Source organism: Salvelinus fontinalis, chromosome 3 (genome assembly GCF_029448725.1).
Source record: "Salvelinus fontinalis isolate EN_2023a chromosome 3, ASM2944872v1, whole genome shotgun sequence".
Lineage (NCBI taxonomy): Eukaryota > Metazoa > Chordata > Actinopteri > Salmoniformes > Salmonidae > Salvelinus > Salvelinus fontinalis.
The window spans coordinates 50212890-50234022 of NC_074667.1; the positions used below are offsets into that span (position 1 = coordinate 50212890).

Consider the following 21133-nt stretch of genomic DNA (forward strand, 5'->3'; position numbering starts at 1 on the left):
CTTTACAGCATGGAGGACAGTCAAGTATGACAGATATTTGATGGCACATGGTTTCCCATTTGCATTTGTTAGTGTTTATGAGTGTTCATGAATGCATGTGTGTGTGTGCATGCCAAGCTGGACTCAGGGGTAGACTTAACATAGTACATGTAAATCCAGGACACTCCAATTAGTATGATATGTTACGTTTCGTATGATATTTATTAATTTGTGGATGTCCATCATTCATTTCATATGATACGCTGCGAATTACAATTTGTATATGTTACGAAGTGCAATTTGTACAATATGTTACGAATTTGCAAAATGTATGATATGTTACAAATTCCAATTTGTTATGGCTAACGTTAGCTAGGTGGCTCAGTTAGGGGTTAAAGTTAGAAGTTAGGTTAATTAAGCAGTTAAGGTTAGCTAACATGCTAAGTAGTTGCAAAGTAGCTAAAAAGTAGCAAGTAGTTGCAAAGTTACTAATTAGCTAAAATGCAAGTTGTCCGTGATGAGATTCAAACAAGCAACCTGGTTATACGCCCATCCACCCACCCTACTTTTGTTTTGCATTAACTAACCGTCTGTCTTATGTAATCATACCAAACATAAGATATCGTTCTAATTTGAGGCTCCTGGATTTATGTTTACTATGTTATGTCTAGTCTATGAGACCAGGTTTTGCATGCATATGTGTGAGTATTGAGAACTCCCTTGATGTTTGGATTAGTTTCCTCCTAATCTGCATGGTTTCTCTCTTCTTTCTTCAACCTTCTGCTATGTGCGTGTATGTATGTGCTGCATGTATAATAAAATAAGGACAGGGAGGATGGCTTCTCTGAGGGAGTGATTTATGAGCACGCACTTTGAAGGGTCTTCAGTGCAGGATATTGTTCTCTGACAGTGACTGGTCCCTCGGTAGGGTGTGTGTGTGTGTTAAAGAGAGAGGGAGAAAGAGATTAGGAGAAGGGGGCTGCAGGTGAGCTCTCAACATAATCAATCACCACCATGTCACGTTGCTCTTGCCCTCTAGATTCCCCATTTCATAGGTACCTGGCTTTTTCTTTCAGATTCTTCCAAAACTATTAATTAATTCTGAGGAATAACTTACTTGCAATAGCCTAAATTACTGCATGAGGAAATAAATATTATTTATGCAACTCATAACAACCACATGGTTCACACACACACGTTCCTCAGCTTTCACTCTTCGACACATCAGGATACAGTTCTGTTTGTAGATTCCGGTTTAAACAGAATTTTGCTCGGATTTGGTCAACAGCTCAACCGCAGCCCTGGTGTGACCGGTTATCACATCCCCTATAGGCTGAAACTAAAGCAAGGCAAGGCCAGAAGCGAAAGGAACATCTCTAACGAATCTTCACCTCCTACCACCCACATAACAACCAAATACAGTAAATCACACTAAACTATTACAAGAAAACACATTTTGAATCTGTCGCTATGCCACTCATTTGGGTAAGACATAATCAAATTATTGCCACTATTGGAAGTGATGTCAAATGTGAGGAATTGGTGGTATTATGAAGAGCTAATGCAACATACTGTACTTAAGCAATACTTTCGCTCTTTCCCTTGTTTGTTAACAGTTTATTTGCCAAACATACAGCGGTTCACAAATAAGGATGCAACCTGCTGTAGAATACAATAAGATCTAACATACTGGTAACCAAGTTGTGATGTGATGGCGTCATTCAATAGTAAGAAGCATTACATTACCTCAGCTGTTTTGTTTGACATACCACTGCAAACAAGTGAGGGAAACTATGTCAACTACAGTATGTCTGCAGTATAGGAAACTCAGCAAAAAGAGAAATATCCCTTTTTCAGGACCCTGTCTTTCAAAGATAATTCGTAAAAATCCAAACTTCACAGATCTTCATTGTAAAGGGTTTAAACACTGTTTCCCATGCTCGTTCAATGAACCATAAACAATTAATGAACATGCACATGTGGAACGGTCGTTAACTTCTTGAGAATACAGGGGGTGCTGTTTCGCATTAGCATAATTGCCTCTACAGATTAAACTGCCTCTTATTCAATTATTGCTGTTACTATATGCATATAACCATATGCCATTGGATAGAAAACAAGCTATGGTTTCTAAAACCGTTCCAATTTTGTCTCTGAGTCAAACACAGGTCATTTCACAGCACTTTCCCTGAGCCAGAAGAAGATTGCAAGATGTGTATGCTCGCTTCAAAGCTCTGCCTATATATGGTCACGCGACCTATTACCCGAAATACACTTCCTTCTTCTTCCTCTGGGTGTCTGGAAGACGTCAGAGGAGAAATTTTTTGTTTATCTTGTACTGACGTGAAATAAGACCTATTTCTTTAGCGTGACCGACAACTTCCGGTTTCTGAGATGCGCGTTTTCAGAGGTGCCATTGTCTTTTGTTATGCTGACGTTACGGATGAAAACTATCTCCGTGTCGAAGTTTGTTTGATACATGTGACCATATCACCGTAATGTATGTTTTTTCAATATAGTTTAATCAGATTATTAGAATTTTTTCGGGAGTTTTGCCGTGTTCCGTTCTTTGAGTTTTTTAACTTTGGACATGGACCGTGCCAGTCGACCAGTACCCAGGCTAAATGAAGAGGGGAGGTTGCCATTGTGAATGGATTGAACGACTCATCAGGACTAAGGACACCTTGATCAACATTCTGATGAAAGACCAGCAATAGTAAGACCCAATTTACGATGTTATTTCATATATCTGTCGTGCATGTGAACTGGTCGGGCGCGTCCAGCCGGTTCTGGCTGGCCTGGTTATGCTAATTTAGCGATACATTTTGTTTTCGCTATAAAACATTTAAAAAATCTGAAATATTGTTTGGATTCACCAGATGTTGGGCTTTCAATGTCTGTACGCTGTGTATTTTTTCTGAAATGTTTTAAGACAAGTAATTAGTTATATAACGTTGGTCTCTGTAATTGTTCTAGCTGCATCAGCACTATATCAGATTGCAGCTGCAATGTAGAACTGTGATTTATACCTGAAAAATGCACATAAAAAAAAAAAAAACTATGCTATACCATAAATATGTTATCAGACTGTCATCTTATAAATTTGTTTGTTGGTTTGTGGCTATCAATATCTTAGTTTAGCCGAATTGGTGATAGCACCTGATGGAGTAAGAAACTGTTGGAGTAAGAAAATGGTGTCTTTTGCTAACGTGTTTAGCTAATAGATTTACATATTTTGTCTTCCCTGTAAAACATTTAAAAAATCTGAAATGGTGGTTTTATTCACAAGATCTGTGTCTTTCATTGGGTGTCTTGGACTTGTGATTTAATGATATTTAGATGCTACTATTTAATTGTGACGCTATGCTAGCGATGCTAATCAGTGTGTGGGGGGGGGGGGGGTGCTCCCGGATCCGGGTTAGGTACTCTGTAGAGGTTTTAAGACACTAACAGCTTACAGACGGTAGGCAATTAAGGTCACAGTTATGAAAACTTAGGACACTAAAGAGGACTTTCTACTGACTTTCTAAAACCAAAAGAAAGATGCCCAGGGTCCCTGCTCATCTGCGTGAACATGCCTTAGGCCTGCTGCAAGGAGGCATGAGGAATGCAGATGTGGCCAGGGCAATAAATTGCAATGTCCGTACTGTGAGACACCTAAGACAGCTCTACAGGGAGACAGGATGGACAGTAGATCGTCCTCGCAGTGGCAGACCACGTGTAACAACACCTGCACAGGATCGGTACATCCGAACATCACACCTGCGGGACAGGTACAGGATGGCAACAACAGCTGCCTGAGTTACACCAGGAACGCACAATCCCTCCATCAGTGCTCAGACTGTCCGCAATAGGCTGAAAGAGAATGGACTGAGGGCATGTAGGCCTGTTGTAAGGCAGATCCTCACCAGACATCACCGGCAACAACGTCACTGGACCAGACAGGACTGGCAAAAAGTGGTCTTCACTGACGAGTTGCAGTTTTGTCTCACCAGGGGTGATGGTCGGATTCGCGTTTATCGTCCAAGGAATGAACGTTACACCGAGGCCTGCACTCTGGAGGGGGATCGATTTAGAGGTGGAGGGTCCGTCATGGTCTGGGGCGGTGTGTCACAGCATCATCGGACTGAGATTTTTGTCATTGCAGGCAATCTCAACGCTGTGCGTTACAAGGAAGACATCCTCCTCCCTCATGTGGTACCCTTCCTACAGCCTCATCCTGACATGACCCTCCAGCATGACAATTCCACCAGCCATACTGCTCGTTCTGAGTGATTTCCTGCAAGACAGCAATGTCAGTATTCTGCCGTGACCAGGGAAGAGCCCGGATCTCAATCCCATGGAGCACGTCTGGGACCTGTTGGATCGGAGGGTGAGGGCTAGGGCCATTCCACCCAGAAATGTCCAGAAACTTGCAGGTGCCTTGGTGGAAGAGTGAGGTAACATCTCACAGCAAGAACTGGCAAATCTGGTGCAGTCCATGAAGAAAGATGCACTGCAGTACTTAATGCAGCTGGTGGCAAGACCAGATACTGACTGTTACTTTTGATTTTGACTCCCCTATGTTCAGGGACACACTATTCCATTTGTTAGTCACATGTCTGTGGAATTTGTTCAGGTCATGTCTCAGTTGTTGAATCTTATGTTCATCCAAATATTTACACGTTAAGTTTGCTGAAAATTAACACAGATGACAGTGAGAGGACGTTTCTTTTTTTGCTGAGTTTATGTTGGTGTGAGAATGATTGGCTGAGGGGGGTCTACCAGCCCTGCAGCTCCAAATCTCCACTGAAGCGCAAAAACAAAATGCCATTGTGGGCCTTGTAACGACACTGAACATCAGTGCTAACATACATTGTCTTTGCCTTCCTCCAATATGTATTTTCACAATGATTATTGTAATGCACATACAATACATGAACCTTATCATGGCAACTAGAATGGGTAGTTATAGCACAGAAAATGCCTTGGCACAACCTCTTATGACCCTAAAGGGAAAGCGGTGACCTCAGACTGACCTTTGTCTCATCTCCTGTTCGTCCTTCTCTCTGATCAGGAAGAAATAAGCAGGTTTCCTAGGGAGTGCCACCCTCCACTGGCAGTTTGGGTTGCTAGGTGTTGTCATCCTACTAAGGCCCGGTGTGCACTCTAGAATAAATCGTGTTGGAAATTCCCAGAGGAATGTGGAGAAGGGAAATGTAATATACACTGCTCAAAAAAATAAAGGGACACTTAAACAACACAATGTAACTCCAAGTCAATCACACTTCTGTGAAATCAAACTGTCCACTTAGGAAGCAACACTGATTGACAATAACTTTCACATGCTGTTGTGCAAATGGAATAGACAAAAGGTGGAAATTATAGGCAATTAGCAAGACACCCCCAATAAAGGAGTGGTTCTGCAGGTGGTGACCACAGACCACTTCTCAGTTCCTATGCTTCCTGGCTGATGTTTTGGTCACTTTTGAATGCTGGCGGTGCTTTCACTCTAGTGGAAGCATGAGACGGAGTCTACAACCCACACAAGTGGCTCAGGTAGTGCAGCTCATCCAGGATGGCATATCAATGCGAGCTATGGCAAGAAGGTTTGCTGTGTCTGTCAGCGTAGTGTCCAGAGCATGGAGGCGCTACCAGGAGACAGGCCAGTACATCAGGAGACGCGGAGGAGGCCGTAGGAGGGCAACAACCCAGCAACAGGACCGCTACCTCCGCCTATGTACAAGCATGAGCACTGCCAGAGCCCTGCAAAATGACCTCCAGCAGGCCACAAATGTGCATGTGTCAGCATATGGTCTCACAAGGGGTCTGAGAATCTCATCTCGGTACCTAATGGCAGTCAGGCTACCTCTGGCGAGCACATGGAGGGCTGTGCGGCCCCACAAAGAAATGCCACCCCACACCATGACTGACCCACCGCCAAACCGGTCATGCTGGAGGATGTTGCAGGCAGCAGAACGTTCTCCACGGCGTCTCCAGACTCTGTCACGTCTGTCACATGTGCTCAGTGTGAACCTGCTTTCATCTGTGAAGAGCACAGGGCGCCAGTGGCGAATTTGCCAATCTTGGTGTTCTCTGGCAAATGCCAAACGTCCTGCACGGTGTTGGGCTGTAAGCACAACCCCAACCTGTGGACGTCGGGCCCTCATACCACCCTCATGGAGTCTGTTTCTGACCGTTTGAGCAGACACATGCACATTTGTGGCCTACTGGAGGTCATTTTGCAGGGCTCTGGCAGTGCTCATCCTTGCACAAAGGCGGAGGTAGCGGTCCTGCTGCTGGGTTGTTGCCCTCCTACGGCCTCCTCCACGTCTCCTGATGTACTGGCCTGTCTCCTGGTAGCGCTTCCATGCTCTGGACACTACGCTGACAGACACAGCAAACCTTCTTGCCACAGCTCGCATTGATGTGCCATCCTGGATGAGCTCCACTACCTGAGCCACTTGTGTGGGTTGTAGACTCCGTCTCTTGTTACCACTAGAGTGAAAGCACCGCCAGCATTCAAAAGTGACCAAAACATCAGCCAGGAAGCATAGGAACTGAGAAGTGGTCTGTGGTCACCACCTGCAGAACCACTCCTTTATTGGGGGTGTCTTGCTAATTGCCTATAATTTCCACCTTTTGTCTATTCCATTTGCACAACAGCATGTGCAATTTATTGTCAATCAGTGTTGCTTCCTAAGTGGACAGTTTGATTTCACAGAAGTGTGATTGACTTGGAGTTACATTGTGTTGTTTAAGTGTTCCCTTTATTTTTTTGAGCAGTGTACATGTCATATACAGTATGTGACATCTTTGAATGTAATGGAGAATTCAACACACCATTTCCCTCTCGTTTATTAATTGACAGGTGAGCCACGATTTAGTGTCTTCAATAATATAATTATTTGATGTGATCAGCAAAATTAAAGAACAAGCCAATTTTTCCCCATGATTAAGAGAGAATCAGCAAGCCACATTTACATGGATCACATATGAATTGAGCACCAGTGGTTTTATTTGGGGTTGCTTCCATATTAAAATAGTGCAAACTTTGTAGGCACTATCCCTTTCTCAAGACAAAAGCCTCACTTTCCCACCACAGATGGGGAAAATATATTGAGCAAGAGTGCCCTCAGTTGGTGGAACTAGGTTACTTCACTCAAGAGTTTTAAAAGTGGAGGAATCATTTGTATTTTAAAACAGTTGTCAGACAATGTTTCAAACTTGGTTCATTTTCCCCCATTTCATTTACTAACGATACAGGTTCACATACATTATCACTCAACGTCTTCGACTGCCCCATACTATTTCCCACACACATGGCCTAATCTCCTATCAAAGAAAATATACCATTTACAAAAAGAAATTATACAAAATGTTAGAAAATATTACAGAGGGACAATGAGAAACTTAACATGATGGTAACCCTTTGGATTGTGGTCCACACCGTTTCAGAGCTGCAACTTTGTTCAAATATAACAGCCAGGGGGAAGTAACAATAGTTCGTAAGTGCAAAGAATATGACGAAGACATTTAGAGACTGTTTGACTCACAAGGGATCCCTTATTTCAGGGGCACTGATGACTACTCCACCCTTATCACCACCGACAACCATTCAAAAAAGGTTAAAAAAAAAATATTATATACATAAAAGATTCAAAATGTTTATTTTTTTCACCCCCCTTTTCTAGTATCCAATTGTTAGTAGTTACTGTCTTGTCTCATCGCTACAACTCCTGTACAGCCGTACGGGGTCAGAAGAGACGGAGGTCGAGAGCCATGCGTCCTCCGAAACAACCCAACCGCACTGCTTCTTAACAGCGCGCATCCAACCCGGAAGCCAGCCGCACCAATGTGTCGGAGGAAACACCGTACAGCTGGCGATGGGGTCAGCGCGCACTGCGCCCGGCCCGACACAGAAGTCGCTAGTACGCGATGAGACAAGGATATCCCTACCGGCCAAACCCTCCTTAACCCGGGCAACGCTAGGCTAATTGTGCGTCGCCCCATGGACCTCCCGGTCGCAGCCGGCTGGTGGCACAGCTAGCACTGTGATGCAGTGCTTAGACCACTGCGCCACCCGGGAGGCCTAAGATACCAAATTTAAACATGAAAATTCTGCATTTACTCTGACGAACAACAGAGCTCTTCCTCGCAATTTAACTTAGACTGCCATGTAAGGTGTGACGCAAGCATTTCCTGTGGTGTGAAGCATAACGCTGTTGTGTTTCTAGCGAGGCACAAAGGCACAAGTGTTTGCATGCACCTACAGGTTCCTTTAGTGTGTGTACTTTGTGACTGGGATGGACAATGAGCTTGCGGGTGAATGTGTGCAAAGGTAAATATTTCTTATTTTATAATAACTGCGGTGCCGGATCAACAGATGTGTAGTTGGGGCAGCACATGTGTGTTTTTTGTACACTGACACGTGTATAGTGGTGTTTACAGGGTGTCCAGCAGACTGTCGATGCGGGTCACCAGCTCCAGTCTCTTGCTAGAGAGGGTCTTCTCGTTGTCGATGTAGGCCTCCTTCTTAACCTTGCCTGCCACCAGGCGCTCAGCCTCCTGCCAGGAGCGACACACCAGCTCCTTCACCTGGCCATCCAGCTTCTGCACCTCACCCACCTGTTGACAAACACAAGGAAATGTGAGGTTCAACACAGTGTATGCACACAGGTAGGTATAAACTGTACATACACACACACCAAACACTGTACACACAATTGAATACACACACACACCTTATCTGCGAGGTCGGAGCCCTCTGCTTTGAGGCGGGCCTGCAGGGAGCTGATGTCGTTGGTGAGGGTGCGGTGTTCGGCCTCCAGGATCTTGCGGCCACTGTTCAGGGCCCCTGTGTCTCGAGATTGCTTATAGCGATTCACCACCTCGTCCATGTGGCGGTACAGCCCTAAACGCTTGTTGACCAGGGTCAGGACCTGCTCTGTGATGGAGGACACCTTCATACGAACCTCTGCAGCAGGGTCCTGAAACGGGGCGGGGGGCGAGACGAGAGACTCAGCAAGTGCATACAGGAAAAAGGAGATGAACATAGAAGGGAGTGATGTGGAGAGTACAAGTGCTATCACTATTAAAGAGACTGAGGAGGAGTATGTTGAGAAGTATGTTGAGGATGGTGTACCTTAGTGATGGAGAAGTCTAGGCGCACATAGATGATGACAGTGAAGAAGAGGATGTAGAATGCCCCCACCACCAACAGGGGCTCCTGCAGCATCAGGACCTTATTGAAGGTATAATGCACCTGGGGGATGAGACAGAGACAGAGGAACTCACAACATCAATTGGGAACCTTACATAGCATCTAAAGCATTTCTCTAAAAGGGTTTGCAGATGTAAAGCATGCATCTTGATTGTTTAAATTGTTTTTATATTTCAGTGGCATAACTCCAGAGCCATTGCTTATAATAATCCTGTCACCGTAATGGCACTCTGGTTTTCCAGATGAAGTGAAACCAAAGAAAAACTGCCTTTGTTTCTCCCCTGAACCTCCCCCCTAAAGTCTCTGTTCCCTCCTCCACTAGGGGATTGCAGCTCACCACTACGTCCTGGATGTGCTGCTCCACCAGGTTGCTTTTAGACGCCACCAGCACGGGACGGCCAAAGGTGTCTAGGTAAGTGTAGTGCAGCTGGTCTGGAATACGGTCAATGGGGTAGGGGGTTTCCACATGGATGTTCCTGAGGAAGAGACATGGATCAATAAAATGAAACAGGAGATCAATGCATTTCCACAGATGCTAAATACACATCATGCATACTCACCTGGCGCCTTCTGGCAGTATGAGTTTAACAGTGAGGGAGTCGATCACCTGGTCATCATATACATGGTCAACCAGCCTCATCTTCAGAGCGTACTGATCCCCTGAGGACCATAGGAATATTTGAATTAGCATATTATTTTTTAGCTTTCAGTTAGGCCATTTCTCTTTAAAAAGAGTTCTGGTTATAAACAGTTATCGTAATATGGTAATCTAGTCAACTCAACTCACCCAGGGTGTAGAGGTACTCGTAGCTGGGCAGATTGTAGCCGATAATGTAGTGGGTTTTCCAGCCACCAAACAGGGGGAAGCGGGGCCTAACCTCCACCTCCACAGAGTCTTCCAGAATCTGGAGATGGGAGGTGGAGATGTTGCCGATCTCATCCCGGTAGTACACATCCTGGGCTGAGGCAGGAAGGATGGTCTTTGTGAGAAAGAGGATGTAGTTATTATACAATCTTTACAAGTCCCCATTGAGAGCATGATTTGCAAATGCACCAATATTCCATGGCAATAAAAGTGTCTTTAAAATCAACACACCTTAAAGGATTTGACTGATGAGATGCCACTGTCAGACTGGCGCTGGTAGTCATAACGGGAGAAAGGCCCTTTCAGGAATGCCCCTGTGTGCCTCATGTCAATGGTCTCTTCCACAGCAACGTTTCCCCAATGAGAGACTTCAATGATGCGGGTGATGCTGCTAATGGTGAGGAAGGGGGTGTTGTTCTCATAATGGACCTTCAGGGCATCCTAAAAAGAATGAGAAACAAAGAAATATCAAACTTCTCTTACAAATATGAATCTACTAAGCCAATATTTGCTATTCAGCAGGCCCAACAGTGTTCAGACCATTCAACAACAGATCAATGCATCTCAAACCCAGGGCCCTCAGACATTATACCTCACTAAATGGGGCGACATCACGGAAGGGGCCGTACTCAATGGCCTCATCACTCTTGCTGGGGTTGCCCAGCTTGGTGTAGCTCTCCACAGTCTTAGAGGCAAGGCGGACACGGGTGGTCTGGCTGCGGGTGGGGTATGGAGAGTACAGGTAGTGGTTGCCCTGGAACATCACCAGCTGACGCTCAGCCTGGGTGATGTGGGTGGGAAAGGGCCTCAGAATGTGGCTCAGGACTGTCTCCACCTTCACTCGCAGCTTAGCGCCAACACCCAGACTGGAGGGTAACTGCACCTTGTAGAACTCCCCACTGTAAGAGGTTAGCAGACAGGAGGGGTCAGGTCAGTGGACACCAGCACCAATATATAAGGCTTTAAAAACCAAGGGGACAAACTAAAACAGTGACAGAAACTCCACTGGAAAAAAGAGGAAGTTTAACATGGTGAAAATGTGCATATCTAGAAACTTTATAGTCTAATGCTTGACAATGGATAAGCAACACAACCTTACCCTTCGAACACACCGATAGCATCATGGCATTTTGGTACATCAGAATTGCATTCACTTCCAATGAAAAGTTGTTTGCCTTGCAGCATTGCATTGCAGAGGCAGTTGCAGTGCGTTCTGTGTGGTACATACTTATGTGTGAAACTGTATGCGTAGACGGCTTGACAGAAATGGTAGCAGAAGGTGAATGTTTAACTTTTGTTGCATATATATGCAGATGATGCTGCATACTATTTTGCGCAAAGACGCTGTCGGTGTGTTCGAAGTGTTAGTGAACAGGGATACACCAGCAATTAAAGACCTCTCACCTTTGGCCTTGGATCATTGTCTGTTTGAGCTCAAGTATGCCATCCTCCTCTTCATCACTCTTCACCTGGCAAAGACACACATGTTTACATGTCTGTCCAATCCGGTGCAATTCAACTCTTATTACTGCAACTGGACCTGATCTGTATTCATTATAGATAGGAATGAGTTTGAGTATGTTGCGTTGTGACTGTAGAGTTAGTACTCATTCCCCACGGCTATGGGTGGTGTGCACACAATCACTGATAACACACACACATCTTAATTTACAACCCTCACCATGAGGAAAACATTTATTCTAACTAGTTATTAAACATTATCTTACATAATCAAAGGTCCCGAAATCATGCACACAAAAGGAGCTGTTCATAATATAGATACGACACGGAAGTAACTCCCCTCAGCGGATACGTGTCATTCCTGACAGAACGAGTGCTACGGAAGTGCACTCGTTAGCCCATTCAAACAGTTCCACGCCACAATTACATAAGTGACTTTTATATTTTTTGCTACAGCCTTGCATTGTTAGCAAAATACATTTCCTAGTTAGGAAGTCACTATCTAGCAAGTAGTAAGTTAGCTTCCTTGCCTGGGCGCTGCAGGACAAATGCATGCTATTGTTAGCTAGGTTAACTACCTATAATCATGTGTTAGGTCACTACCTGGAGAAAAATGTTTGGTTTACAGCGAATGCATTCCTATTTAACTTACCGATGCTCCGACGTACGCAAGGTTGGGGGCCAAGTCGGGCTCTACTGCCAAGATAAAGCTATGTACCACCGAGTCTCCCTGGTTTGACAGAAGAATCTCTGCTGTTATCTTAGCGAGGTGCGTGCTCAGGTCCACTGTTCGTTTCACCTCCTCGTTCACCAGCCCGTCGGCAGCTACTCGATAACACAGTCCGGTGATAAGGAGCAGACAAGTCGGAACTGTGCAGAAGGGTATGCTTCGCGCCATTGTTATATAATTAAACAGTATGTATAGTTGAAGCTAGAGAGAGGGGGGAAAAAACAAAAATGCCGCGCGCCACTAAGATCGAAGTTGCACCCGAAAGGATGACGCTTAATTCATTTCTCACGTAATGGCGTATACTTCTTCTTCGTCTTCTTCTTCTGTGGGTTTTATGACAGACTACAACCAAAACATGTGTTTTGCCGCCACCAACTGGACGGGTTGAAACCAAAACAAGGTAAAAAATAAAATGCATAACTAACTTAATCCACCCAAATAGAAAAAAGTACATTGACAAAACAAATCTCCCTACGGCTTGTGACAATATTGCATATAACTCCTTCACCGAGAAATCTTTCAGCCCAAGGAACCACTGCCGCATCCACAATGATTTATATCTTCCTGGACCTTCTCTCCACCTTGGCAGGGCAATTAATCACCATAGCTATAAAGGCCACCTTCTTAACCTTTACAATGTCAGGATCCTGCTCGTGAAATGTAACCCCTGCAGTGAAAGACTATCCACCACCATGGACTCTTCAGGTGAACCATTCAAACCCTTAACTTTAACAGCTGCTGCATATGAAATGCTCTGGACAGCCCTAACTTTGGCCACCTCATTCTCTTTCACCCTTGTGGGGCATTCGAAAGACGTGGCTTCATGGTTCCCACCACAATTGCAACATGTCACATTTTCATCACTTTTATAACACGATATGATATTTTCCACAACTTGGACATCTAGGGTTCTCCCGTATGCAAATACTTGATACATGACCAAAAGCTTTAGAATGATCACACTGCATTGGTCTTTGGATAAATAACCTGACTCTGTAGTTAATATACCCTAACAGCACTTGAATAGGGAGAGACTCCATATCAAAAAACAAAAGAACAGATAGACTCTTCTCTTTTTCTTAATTCCCCACATGATTCAGCCGACGTGCATCAATCACTCCAGGAATATTTTTAATCTCTTCAACATCCACTTCCCACGAGACACCAGCAATAACCCCCTTGAGGGGTGCCCTGTTCCTAAGAGACACACACACGACACTTCAAACGTATCAAATCGGGTGAGACGCAACACACGTTCTTCTGATCCGCTGAAGCACATACAATCTAAACAAGCCCGCCTTTCCTGATCCCCACAGCCTTCACTCTACCCTGCACTCTCTCCACCAGTTTGGATATCTCCAATGGATTCCTCAAGATTGGTCATTCGATCAGTTGCTCCTCATTAATAATCCGTAGTCCTACAAGATACAAAGTGAAATTATCATCATTGTATACTACTTTTCTCCGTTTTCCATTATTTTGGACAATATTCCAATTCTCCTTGATTCTACCGCCATTAGATTCAGAATCCACTTCATCATCTGCTTCCGCCATCTTTTTCTCTCAAAACACGCTGATCTCGCTTCTTGCGATTCTTTCTATTCCACTTCAGCTAGCTATATCAAGTTCTCAAACGCATTTCCTAGGAGGGGCCGTTTCGACAGAACACCGGAATTAAGTGTTTGTAATGGCGTAAACTGGTTGCTTCCCAGGCTAAATGGTTCTTCTTCTATGATATCATGGCGGTCCGCAAACAATCATTTAAGTGCATGCCGCCGCCACCTACTGTGCTGGAATGTAGGATCAATCATGATCTGCCCAATTCTGTACTACCATGAAAATAAAAAACAAATAAATCCCTACTAACATCTACCCCATTAAACTTTATCTATATCATGCTGAAAAACTCCACCCTTAGGATTGTTCAGTATGTCAACAACCATTTCAACAGTAACATCTGTTACCCCCAATATCTCTTTTGCTGTATCCACAATAACCTCCAACCTAGCACTTCTGCTTTCTACAACCTTATTTATTTATTTCACCTTTATTTAACCAGGTAAGCTAGTTGAGAACAAGTTCTCATTTACAACTGCGACCTGGCCAAGATAAAGCGAAGCAGTGCGACACAAACAACAACACAGAGTTACACATGGAATAAACAAACATACAATCAATAACACAATAGAGAAAAAAAGTCTATATACAGAGTGTGCAAATGAGGAAAGATAAGGGAGGTAGGTAATAAATAGGCCATAGTGGCAAAATAATTACAATTTAGAAATTAAACACTAGAGTGATAGACCTGAGTCGTATTGATAACCTTACCAATAAAAGCTATGAAGTCAACTTAATTCATTATCAAAGTGTGCTTTGACACCACACATTCATGAGTACAAGATTCCTGAACAGGCCTCAACCATGCCAGGACCAGCAGAAACACAACATTAGGTGCACTTACTACAGGAACAGCCATGGAAGCGCCATCATTCCACACTGTAGTTCCAGCAATCTGTCTTACAGCCTCTGCATACGATACATCATGACTAATTCTATATCTCTGAATCTGTCTAGCCTCTCTCTGCACCTGGCATCCACCAAATGCTGTACTATGACCCCCCACAATTACAACACTTAACCTTCAAATTACTCCCACATTCACCTTAATCATGTTTCCTTCCACACTTGGCACATCTTTTCCTTCCTTTACATTGAGCAGCTACATGTCCAATTCTTTTGCATTAAAACACTGCAATGGGGAAGGGACAAATGCTCTGACATTGAAACTAAGGAATCCTATCTGTACTTTTCCAGGCATAACCTTCTGACACCTCAGCAGCACTGATAGGCTTTCATTTATTTGACCATCTTTCCTACTGATCAACCTGGCCTCAACCACTCTTTCTCCTTTCATATTTTCTTTAATGCCTCACGCTCCATACCATCAGAACTGACACCCATATTGTTCGCATTCCAGCACAGCTGTTGCTTCACCAACTTTTTCCCAATTTCAGGCTAAATGGTTGATGCTCAGGAATCGCTGAGAGTAGTGCGTTTGCAGAAGAGGAGAAGACTTGTAACGCTGAAAACAGTTTGTTAAATGTTCTTTGTCTCATCAAAAACATGACAAGGCTGGCCCGGGTTTGAGTGTGAGTGAGAGCTTGACAACGCGCTCGGGTTGGATATGGCAGCGAGTAGTGTGGACGAAATTGAGGAAATTGAGAACAAGTTGGTGAAGCAACAGCTGTGCTGGAATGCGAACAATATGGGTGTCTGTTCTGATGATATGGAGCGGGAGGATGAGGGTCAATGACCTGAATGGTCAGTAGTGGAAAGACATAGGAAGAAAAGAGGTCATGAAACTGAAAGCAGTGAAGCGTCTACTAAAGAAAGCATAAAGAGGGCCAAGGTAGGATGCAAGAGTAAAGATGTGTTGGTGTAGAAAGTGATGTGTTGGTGTAGAAAGTGGTGAGTGTTTGATGAGACCACAGGGCCTCATTTAAAATCAAACTAGCCCGGTTCATTGGAAAAGGTAGATTGCTAATATTTTGTGGTAGTCAGGCTCAGCAAGGGAAGATTCTGCAAATGGAAAAGCTTCATGGGAAGAAGATTAAAAAACAACACCCTGGTGCTTATGCTAGGTTGATGGGAGTCATCACTGGGGGTCACAATATCTACATGTTAAAGAAAAAACAGCAGAGGGAGCAATTGTCCTTTTCTTTTTTTTTGCAAAACGTCTCTCTCCAGTAACACATAAATCTGTATGTAGCTTGTAGCTACAACCTAACCTTACTTGTGAATGACCAGAATAGAGACGGAATATGTTCGATCCCTCCCTGTCGTCATCACTTACTTCAAGATGGCTATCATGGATGGCATTGTTCCTGTACCCAATCATAGCCTAGGCAGCCGATAATGCAGATCTAGCATTCCCGTTCGTGGACCGGTTCTTAAAGTCACAAAAAATAGAATATTATCTGCCATAACTACATGTACTCCCTGTTCACCCATGACTGCGTGCCACCCACGACTCCAACTCAATCATCAAGTTTGCTGACGACACGTCAGAGGTAGGCCTGATTACCAACAACGACAAGTAAGCCTACAGGGAGGTGCTAGGAAAATAATCTCTCCCTAAACGTCAACAAAACAAAGGAGTTGATCGTGGATGAGAGGAGACAGAAGAGGGAGCACAACCCCATATTCATCGACAGGGCTGCAGTGGATAGTGTCAAAAGAGTCAAGTTCCTCGGCGTGCACATGACTGAGGTCCTAAAATGGTCTCACCACACTGACACCATGGTGAAGAAACTGCAACAGCGCCTCTACAACCTCAGGCGGCTGAAGAAATTTGGCAGTGTCCCCTGAGCCACTGAATGTTCAATTGGCTACTGTCTGACAGACAGAGACAGTACGGGTACATCAGAGCCAATGACCGAGAGACTAAAAACTGCTTCCATACCCAGACCATCAGACTGTTGAACAGCCATCACTAACCATCTACCAAGTGATGCACACTCACTCACACAGAACACAAACACAAGCCAGGCACACACCTGCATAACCTCGGGAAGTAGGGGGTGCTGAGTGTGTAGATGAAGGGGTTAAAGAAGTATTTTTAAGCGATGAAACAATTGAGACATGGATTGTGTGCGTGCCATTCAGAGGGTGAATGGGTAAGACAAAATATTTAAGTGCCTTTGAACAGGTTATGGTTGTCGATGCCAGGCACACTGGTTTGTGCAAGAACTGCAACACTGCTGGGTTTTTCACACTCAACAGTTTGGACATCCAGCCAACTTGACACAAATGTTGGATTCAACATGGGCCACCATCCCTGTGGAACGCTTTCAACACCTTGTAGTCCATGACCGACGAATTGAGGCTGTTATGAGGGCAGCTCTACATACAGCTTTTGTCATTGCTGTTCTGAACCCACTGCCCCCAAGTCGTTGTGACGTCGCTAAGTTTGCCTCCCCCCACCCCTTCCCCGTCCACTGCCCTGTATGGAGGTCACATGTGTCCTTTTCCAGTCTGCCCTGTACTGAGATTGGTATCCAAACATGCATGGCTTGAAATGCGGTCACCGGTCAAATGTGTGTAGCAAGCTACCTAGTTTAATTATCAACAGCACTGCCACAGCAGCATAACATTTGATTAACACTGGAAAACACTTGATTTACATCATCATCAATATTTGGTCTGGTTGGCTGATAGCCTACGAGCAGCAGCACTTCATAATGTCTTTCCTTATAGAATCATAGCCGTAGAAAGGGTGCTGGAGGTGCTGCAGCACCCCTGATAAATGTAAATAACTTTTACCCCTGATCAATTGAAATAGATTTGCCAGTGTTCAGAAATAAAATGCAGATTATGTGTAGCCTACAGTCGGCAATGTGCGGCAAATCTGTCAGTGAACAGCATGCAGGCAAAACAGGTATTTCGCAATATTTTAAATACAATTGCAGGAAAACACAGGTTGGAAAGCAAGCGAGTGAGCTGCGCATCATTGGGTGAGTCAGTGAAACTGGAAAGCTTTTTTAGGACTATAATGTCCTCATATTGTACAATGTGTCTCTACATACCTTTTTCCCCAATGTTAGTCATGTCAGGAAGCACTGTAACTAGCTTCCTTGCAATTTATGATGAGTGAGTGTGTTGCAGAAATAAATAGGCCATTGCTAAAGAGGCAGTAAGTACCCACCGGTCACACACTGATTGAATCAACATTGTTTCCACGTCATCTCAATGAAATTAAGTTGAACCAACATTGAATTGACATCTGTGCACAGTGGGGTTATGAATTGAGATATTAATGATGAAACTCCATTTAATTTTTCAAGGGTGGGATGGGGTTATTTAATTTTGAGCACCTGCTTCCTGAAAGATCTGTGCATGGCCCTGACACAAGCTATCACACACACACGCCTCGTACTCACAAATGCACTCGCATATACACTCACACAGCAAAAGCTCAGTATTGAGGAGTAGTGAACTACATTCAACTATACTGAACAAAAATATAAATGCAACATGCAACAATTTCAAAGATTTTACTGAGTTACAATTAATATAGGGAAATCAGTCAATTTAAATAAATAAATTAGGCCCTAATCTATGGATTTCACATAACTGGGCAGGGGTGCAGCCATGGGTGGGCCTGGGAGGGCATATGCCCACCCACTTGGCAGCCAGGCCCACCCACTGGGGAGGCAGGCCCAGCCAATCAGAATTAGTTTTTCCCCACAAAAGGGCTTTATTACAGACAGAAATACTACTCAGCTCATGAAACATAGGACCACCACTTTAAATATTGTTTATATTTTGTTCAGTATACATTTATTTTTGATACTTAAGTATATTTCAAACCAAATACATTTAGACTTTTACTCAAGTAGTATTTCACTGGGTGACTCAGTATCTTTACTTTTACTCAAGTATGACAATTTGACACTTTTTCCATCACTGGTTAAAAGGGCAGTGCCAGAGGACCTGAGGGACCTACTGGGTACATAACTTACAAGCATGTCTGACATGTATTGGGGTGCACAATTGTGGATTGATTTTTTTTTAAACAATAGAAAATTCTTAAAATTCATTCTAAAACTTTCAGGCACCAGTGCAGAGTTCTTAAAACCGGTGTAATGTGTGCTCTCCGTTTGGTCTTGGTCAGTACCCGTGCTGTTGTATTCTGTGTGTTTTACAGTTGACCAATGGCTTTCTTGCGTAGACCAGACAGGATAGCATTACAGTAGTCAAGCCTGCTTGTCATAAAAGCATGGATGAGTCTCTTTGTATCAGCCTGAGAGAGAAATGGCAGCACCTTGGCAATGTTCCTCAGGTGGTAAAAAGCTATTTTGGTCACATTCCTAATGTGTGATTCAAAATAGAGTTCAGAATCTAAAATAACACTTAGGTTTTTTACCTGGTGTTTTATCTTTATTGCCTGTGTATTAAAATGTGCGGCCAGATTCTCTTTCTGTGATTTCGCTCCAACAATAAGTACCTAGGTCTTGTCTTGATTTAGCTGGAGGAAGTTGTGAGCCATCCAAGTATTTAAACCACTAATACAGTCTAATAATTTATCTGTGGAGCAAAAATCCTCTGGTGACACAGAAATTGTTGTGTATCATCAGTTATGTATCATCAGCGTAGCAGTGAAAATCAATTTCCGATAACGCTTCCAAGAGGTAACATATAGAAACTGAACAGTACCGGACCCAAAATTGAATGCCACATGTGATATGCATTTTCTCTAAGTTATGTTGACCAAGGGTGACAAAAAAATCCTCTTGACCGGTTAATGAGGTCCTAAACCAATTTAGAATTGAGCCGGAGAGGCCAACCCACCTCTACAGTCTGTCCAGAAGGACATCATGGTCAACAGTGTCGAATGCAGGACTTAAATCCAAGAGAACAGAGAGATGTTTGGCATCTGTGTTGGCTCTAAGATCATTTACCACTTTAACCAAGGCTGTCTCTGCACTGTGGTGGGCACAAAAAACAGATTGGAATTTTTCAAAAATACAGTTGGCATTGAATTTTTTTATTTTTGAAAACCATATTCTCCAGAATTTTGCTTAAGAATGGAAGGCTGGAGATTGGCCTGAAAATTGCTAAAAGCTCAACAATCTAGATTACTTTTCTTCAGAAGGGGTTTCAGCATAGCAATCTTTAGTGCAGTGGGGAAAGTAAAAAAATAATAATAATAATATTTCACCTTTATTTAACCAGGTAGGCTAGTTGAGAACAAGTTCTCATTTGCAACTGCGACCTGGCCAAGATAAAGCAAAGCAGTTCGACACATACAACAACACAGAGTTACACATTGAATAAACAAACATACAGTCAATAATACAGTAGAAAAAGTCTATATACAGTATGTGCAAATGAGGAAGGATAAGGGAGGAAAGCCAATACATAGGCCATGGTGGCGCAAAGTAATTACAATATAGCAGATAAACACTGGAATGGTAGATGTTCAGAAGATGAATGTGCAAGTAGAAATACTGGGGTGCAAAGGAACAAGATAAATAAATAAATACAGTATAGGGATTAGGTAGTTGGATGGGCTATTTACAGAGGGGCTATGTACAGGTGCAGTGATCTGTGAGCTGCTCTGACAGCTGGTGCTTAAAGCTAGTGAGGGAGATATGAGTCTCCAGCTTTAGTGATTGTTGCAGTTCGTTCCAGTCATTGGCAGCAGAGAACTGGAAGGAAAGGCGGCCAAAGGAAGAATTGGTTTTGGGGGTGACCAGTGAGATATACCTGCTGGAGCGTGTGCTACGGGTGGGTGCTGCTATGGTGACCAGTGAGCTGAGATAAGACGGGGCTTTACCTAGCAGAGACTTGTAGATGACCTGGAGCCAGTGGGTTTGGCGATGAGTATGAAGTGAGGGCCAGCCAATGAGAGCATACAGGTTGCAGTGGTGGGTAGTATATGGGGCTTTGGTGACAAAACGGATGGCACTGTGATAGACTGCATTCAATTTGTTGAGTAGAGTGTTGGAGGCAATTTTGTAAATGACGTCGCCGAAGTTGAGGATCGGTAGGATGGTCAGTTTTACGAGGGTATGTTTGGCAGCATGAGTGAAGGATGCTTTGTTGCGAAATAGGAAGCAGATTCTAGATTTAATTTTGGATTGGAGATGCTTAATTTGAGTCTGGAAGGAGAGTTTACAGTCTAACCAGACGCCTAGGTATTTGTAGATGTCCACATATTCTAAGTCAGAACCGTCCAGAGTAGTGATGCTGGACGGGCGGGCAGGTGCGGGCAGCGATCGGTTGAAGAGCATGCATTTAGTTTTACTTGTATTTAAGAGCAGTTGGAGGCCACGGAAGGAGAGTTGTATGGCATTGAAGCTCGTCTGGAGGTTAGTTAACACAGTGTCCAAAG

General features: G+C 43.8%; 1 protein-coding gene across 2 annotated transcripts; it reads right to left on the minus strand.

Moving 5' to 3' along the window:
- Positions 1-6701: 6701 nt before the first annotated feature.
- LOC129851050 (dolichyl-diphosphooligosaccharide--protein glycosyltransferase subunit 1-like) lies at positions 6702-13980 on the minus strand. 2 transcript variants are annotated; one of them, XM_055917227.1, is made up of 10 exons: positions 12160-13980; positions 11451-11515; positions 10639-10945; positions 10278-10487; positions 9969-10161; positions 9742-9841; positions 9519-9657; positions 9104-9223; positions 8703-8948; positions 6702-8586 (listed from the first exon to the last, which is right to left on the minus strand). In XM_055917227.1, exons 1-10 carry the CDS (start codon positions 12403-12405, stop codon positions 8404-8406), a joined length of 1809 nt encoding a protein of 602 aa, XP_055773202.1. In that variant the 5' UTR covers positions 12406-13980; the 3' UTR covers positions 6702-8403. The 2 variants fall into 2 exon arrangements, with proteins under 2 accessions (XP_055773202.1, XP_055773203.1); XM_055917228.1 differs by lacking the exon at positions 12160-13980 and adding an exon at positions 11774-11840.
- Between the last annotated feature and the right edge of the window lie 7153 nt (positions 13981-21133).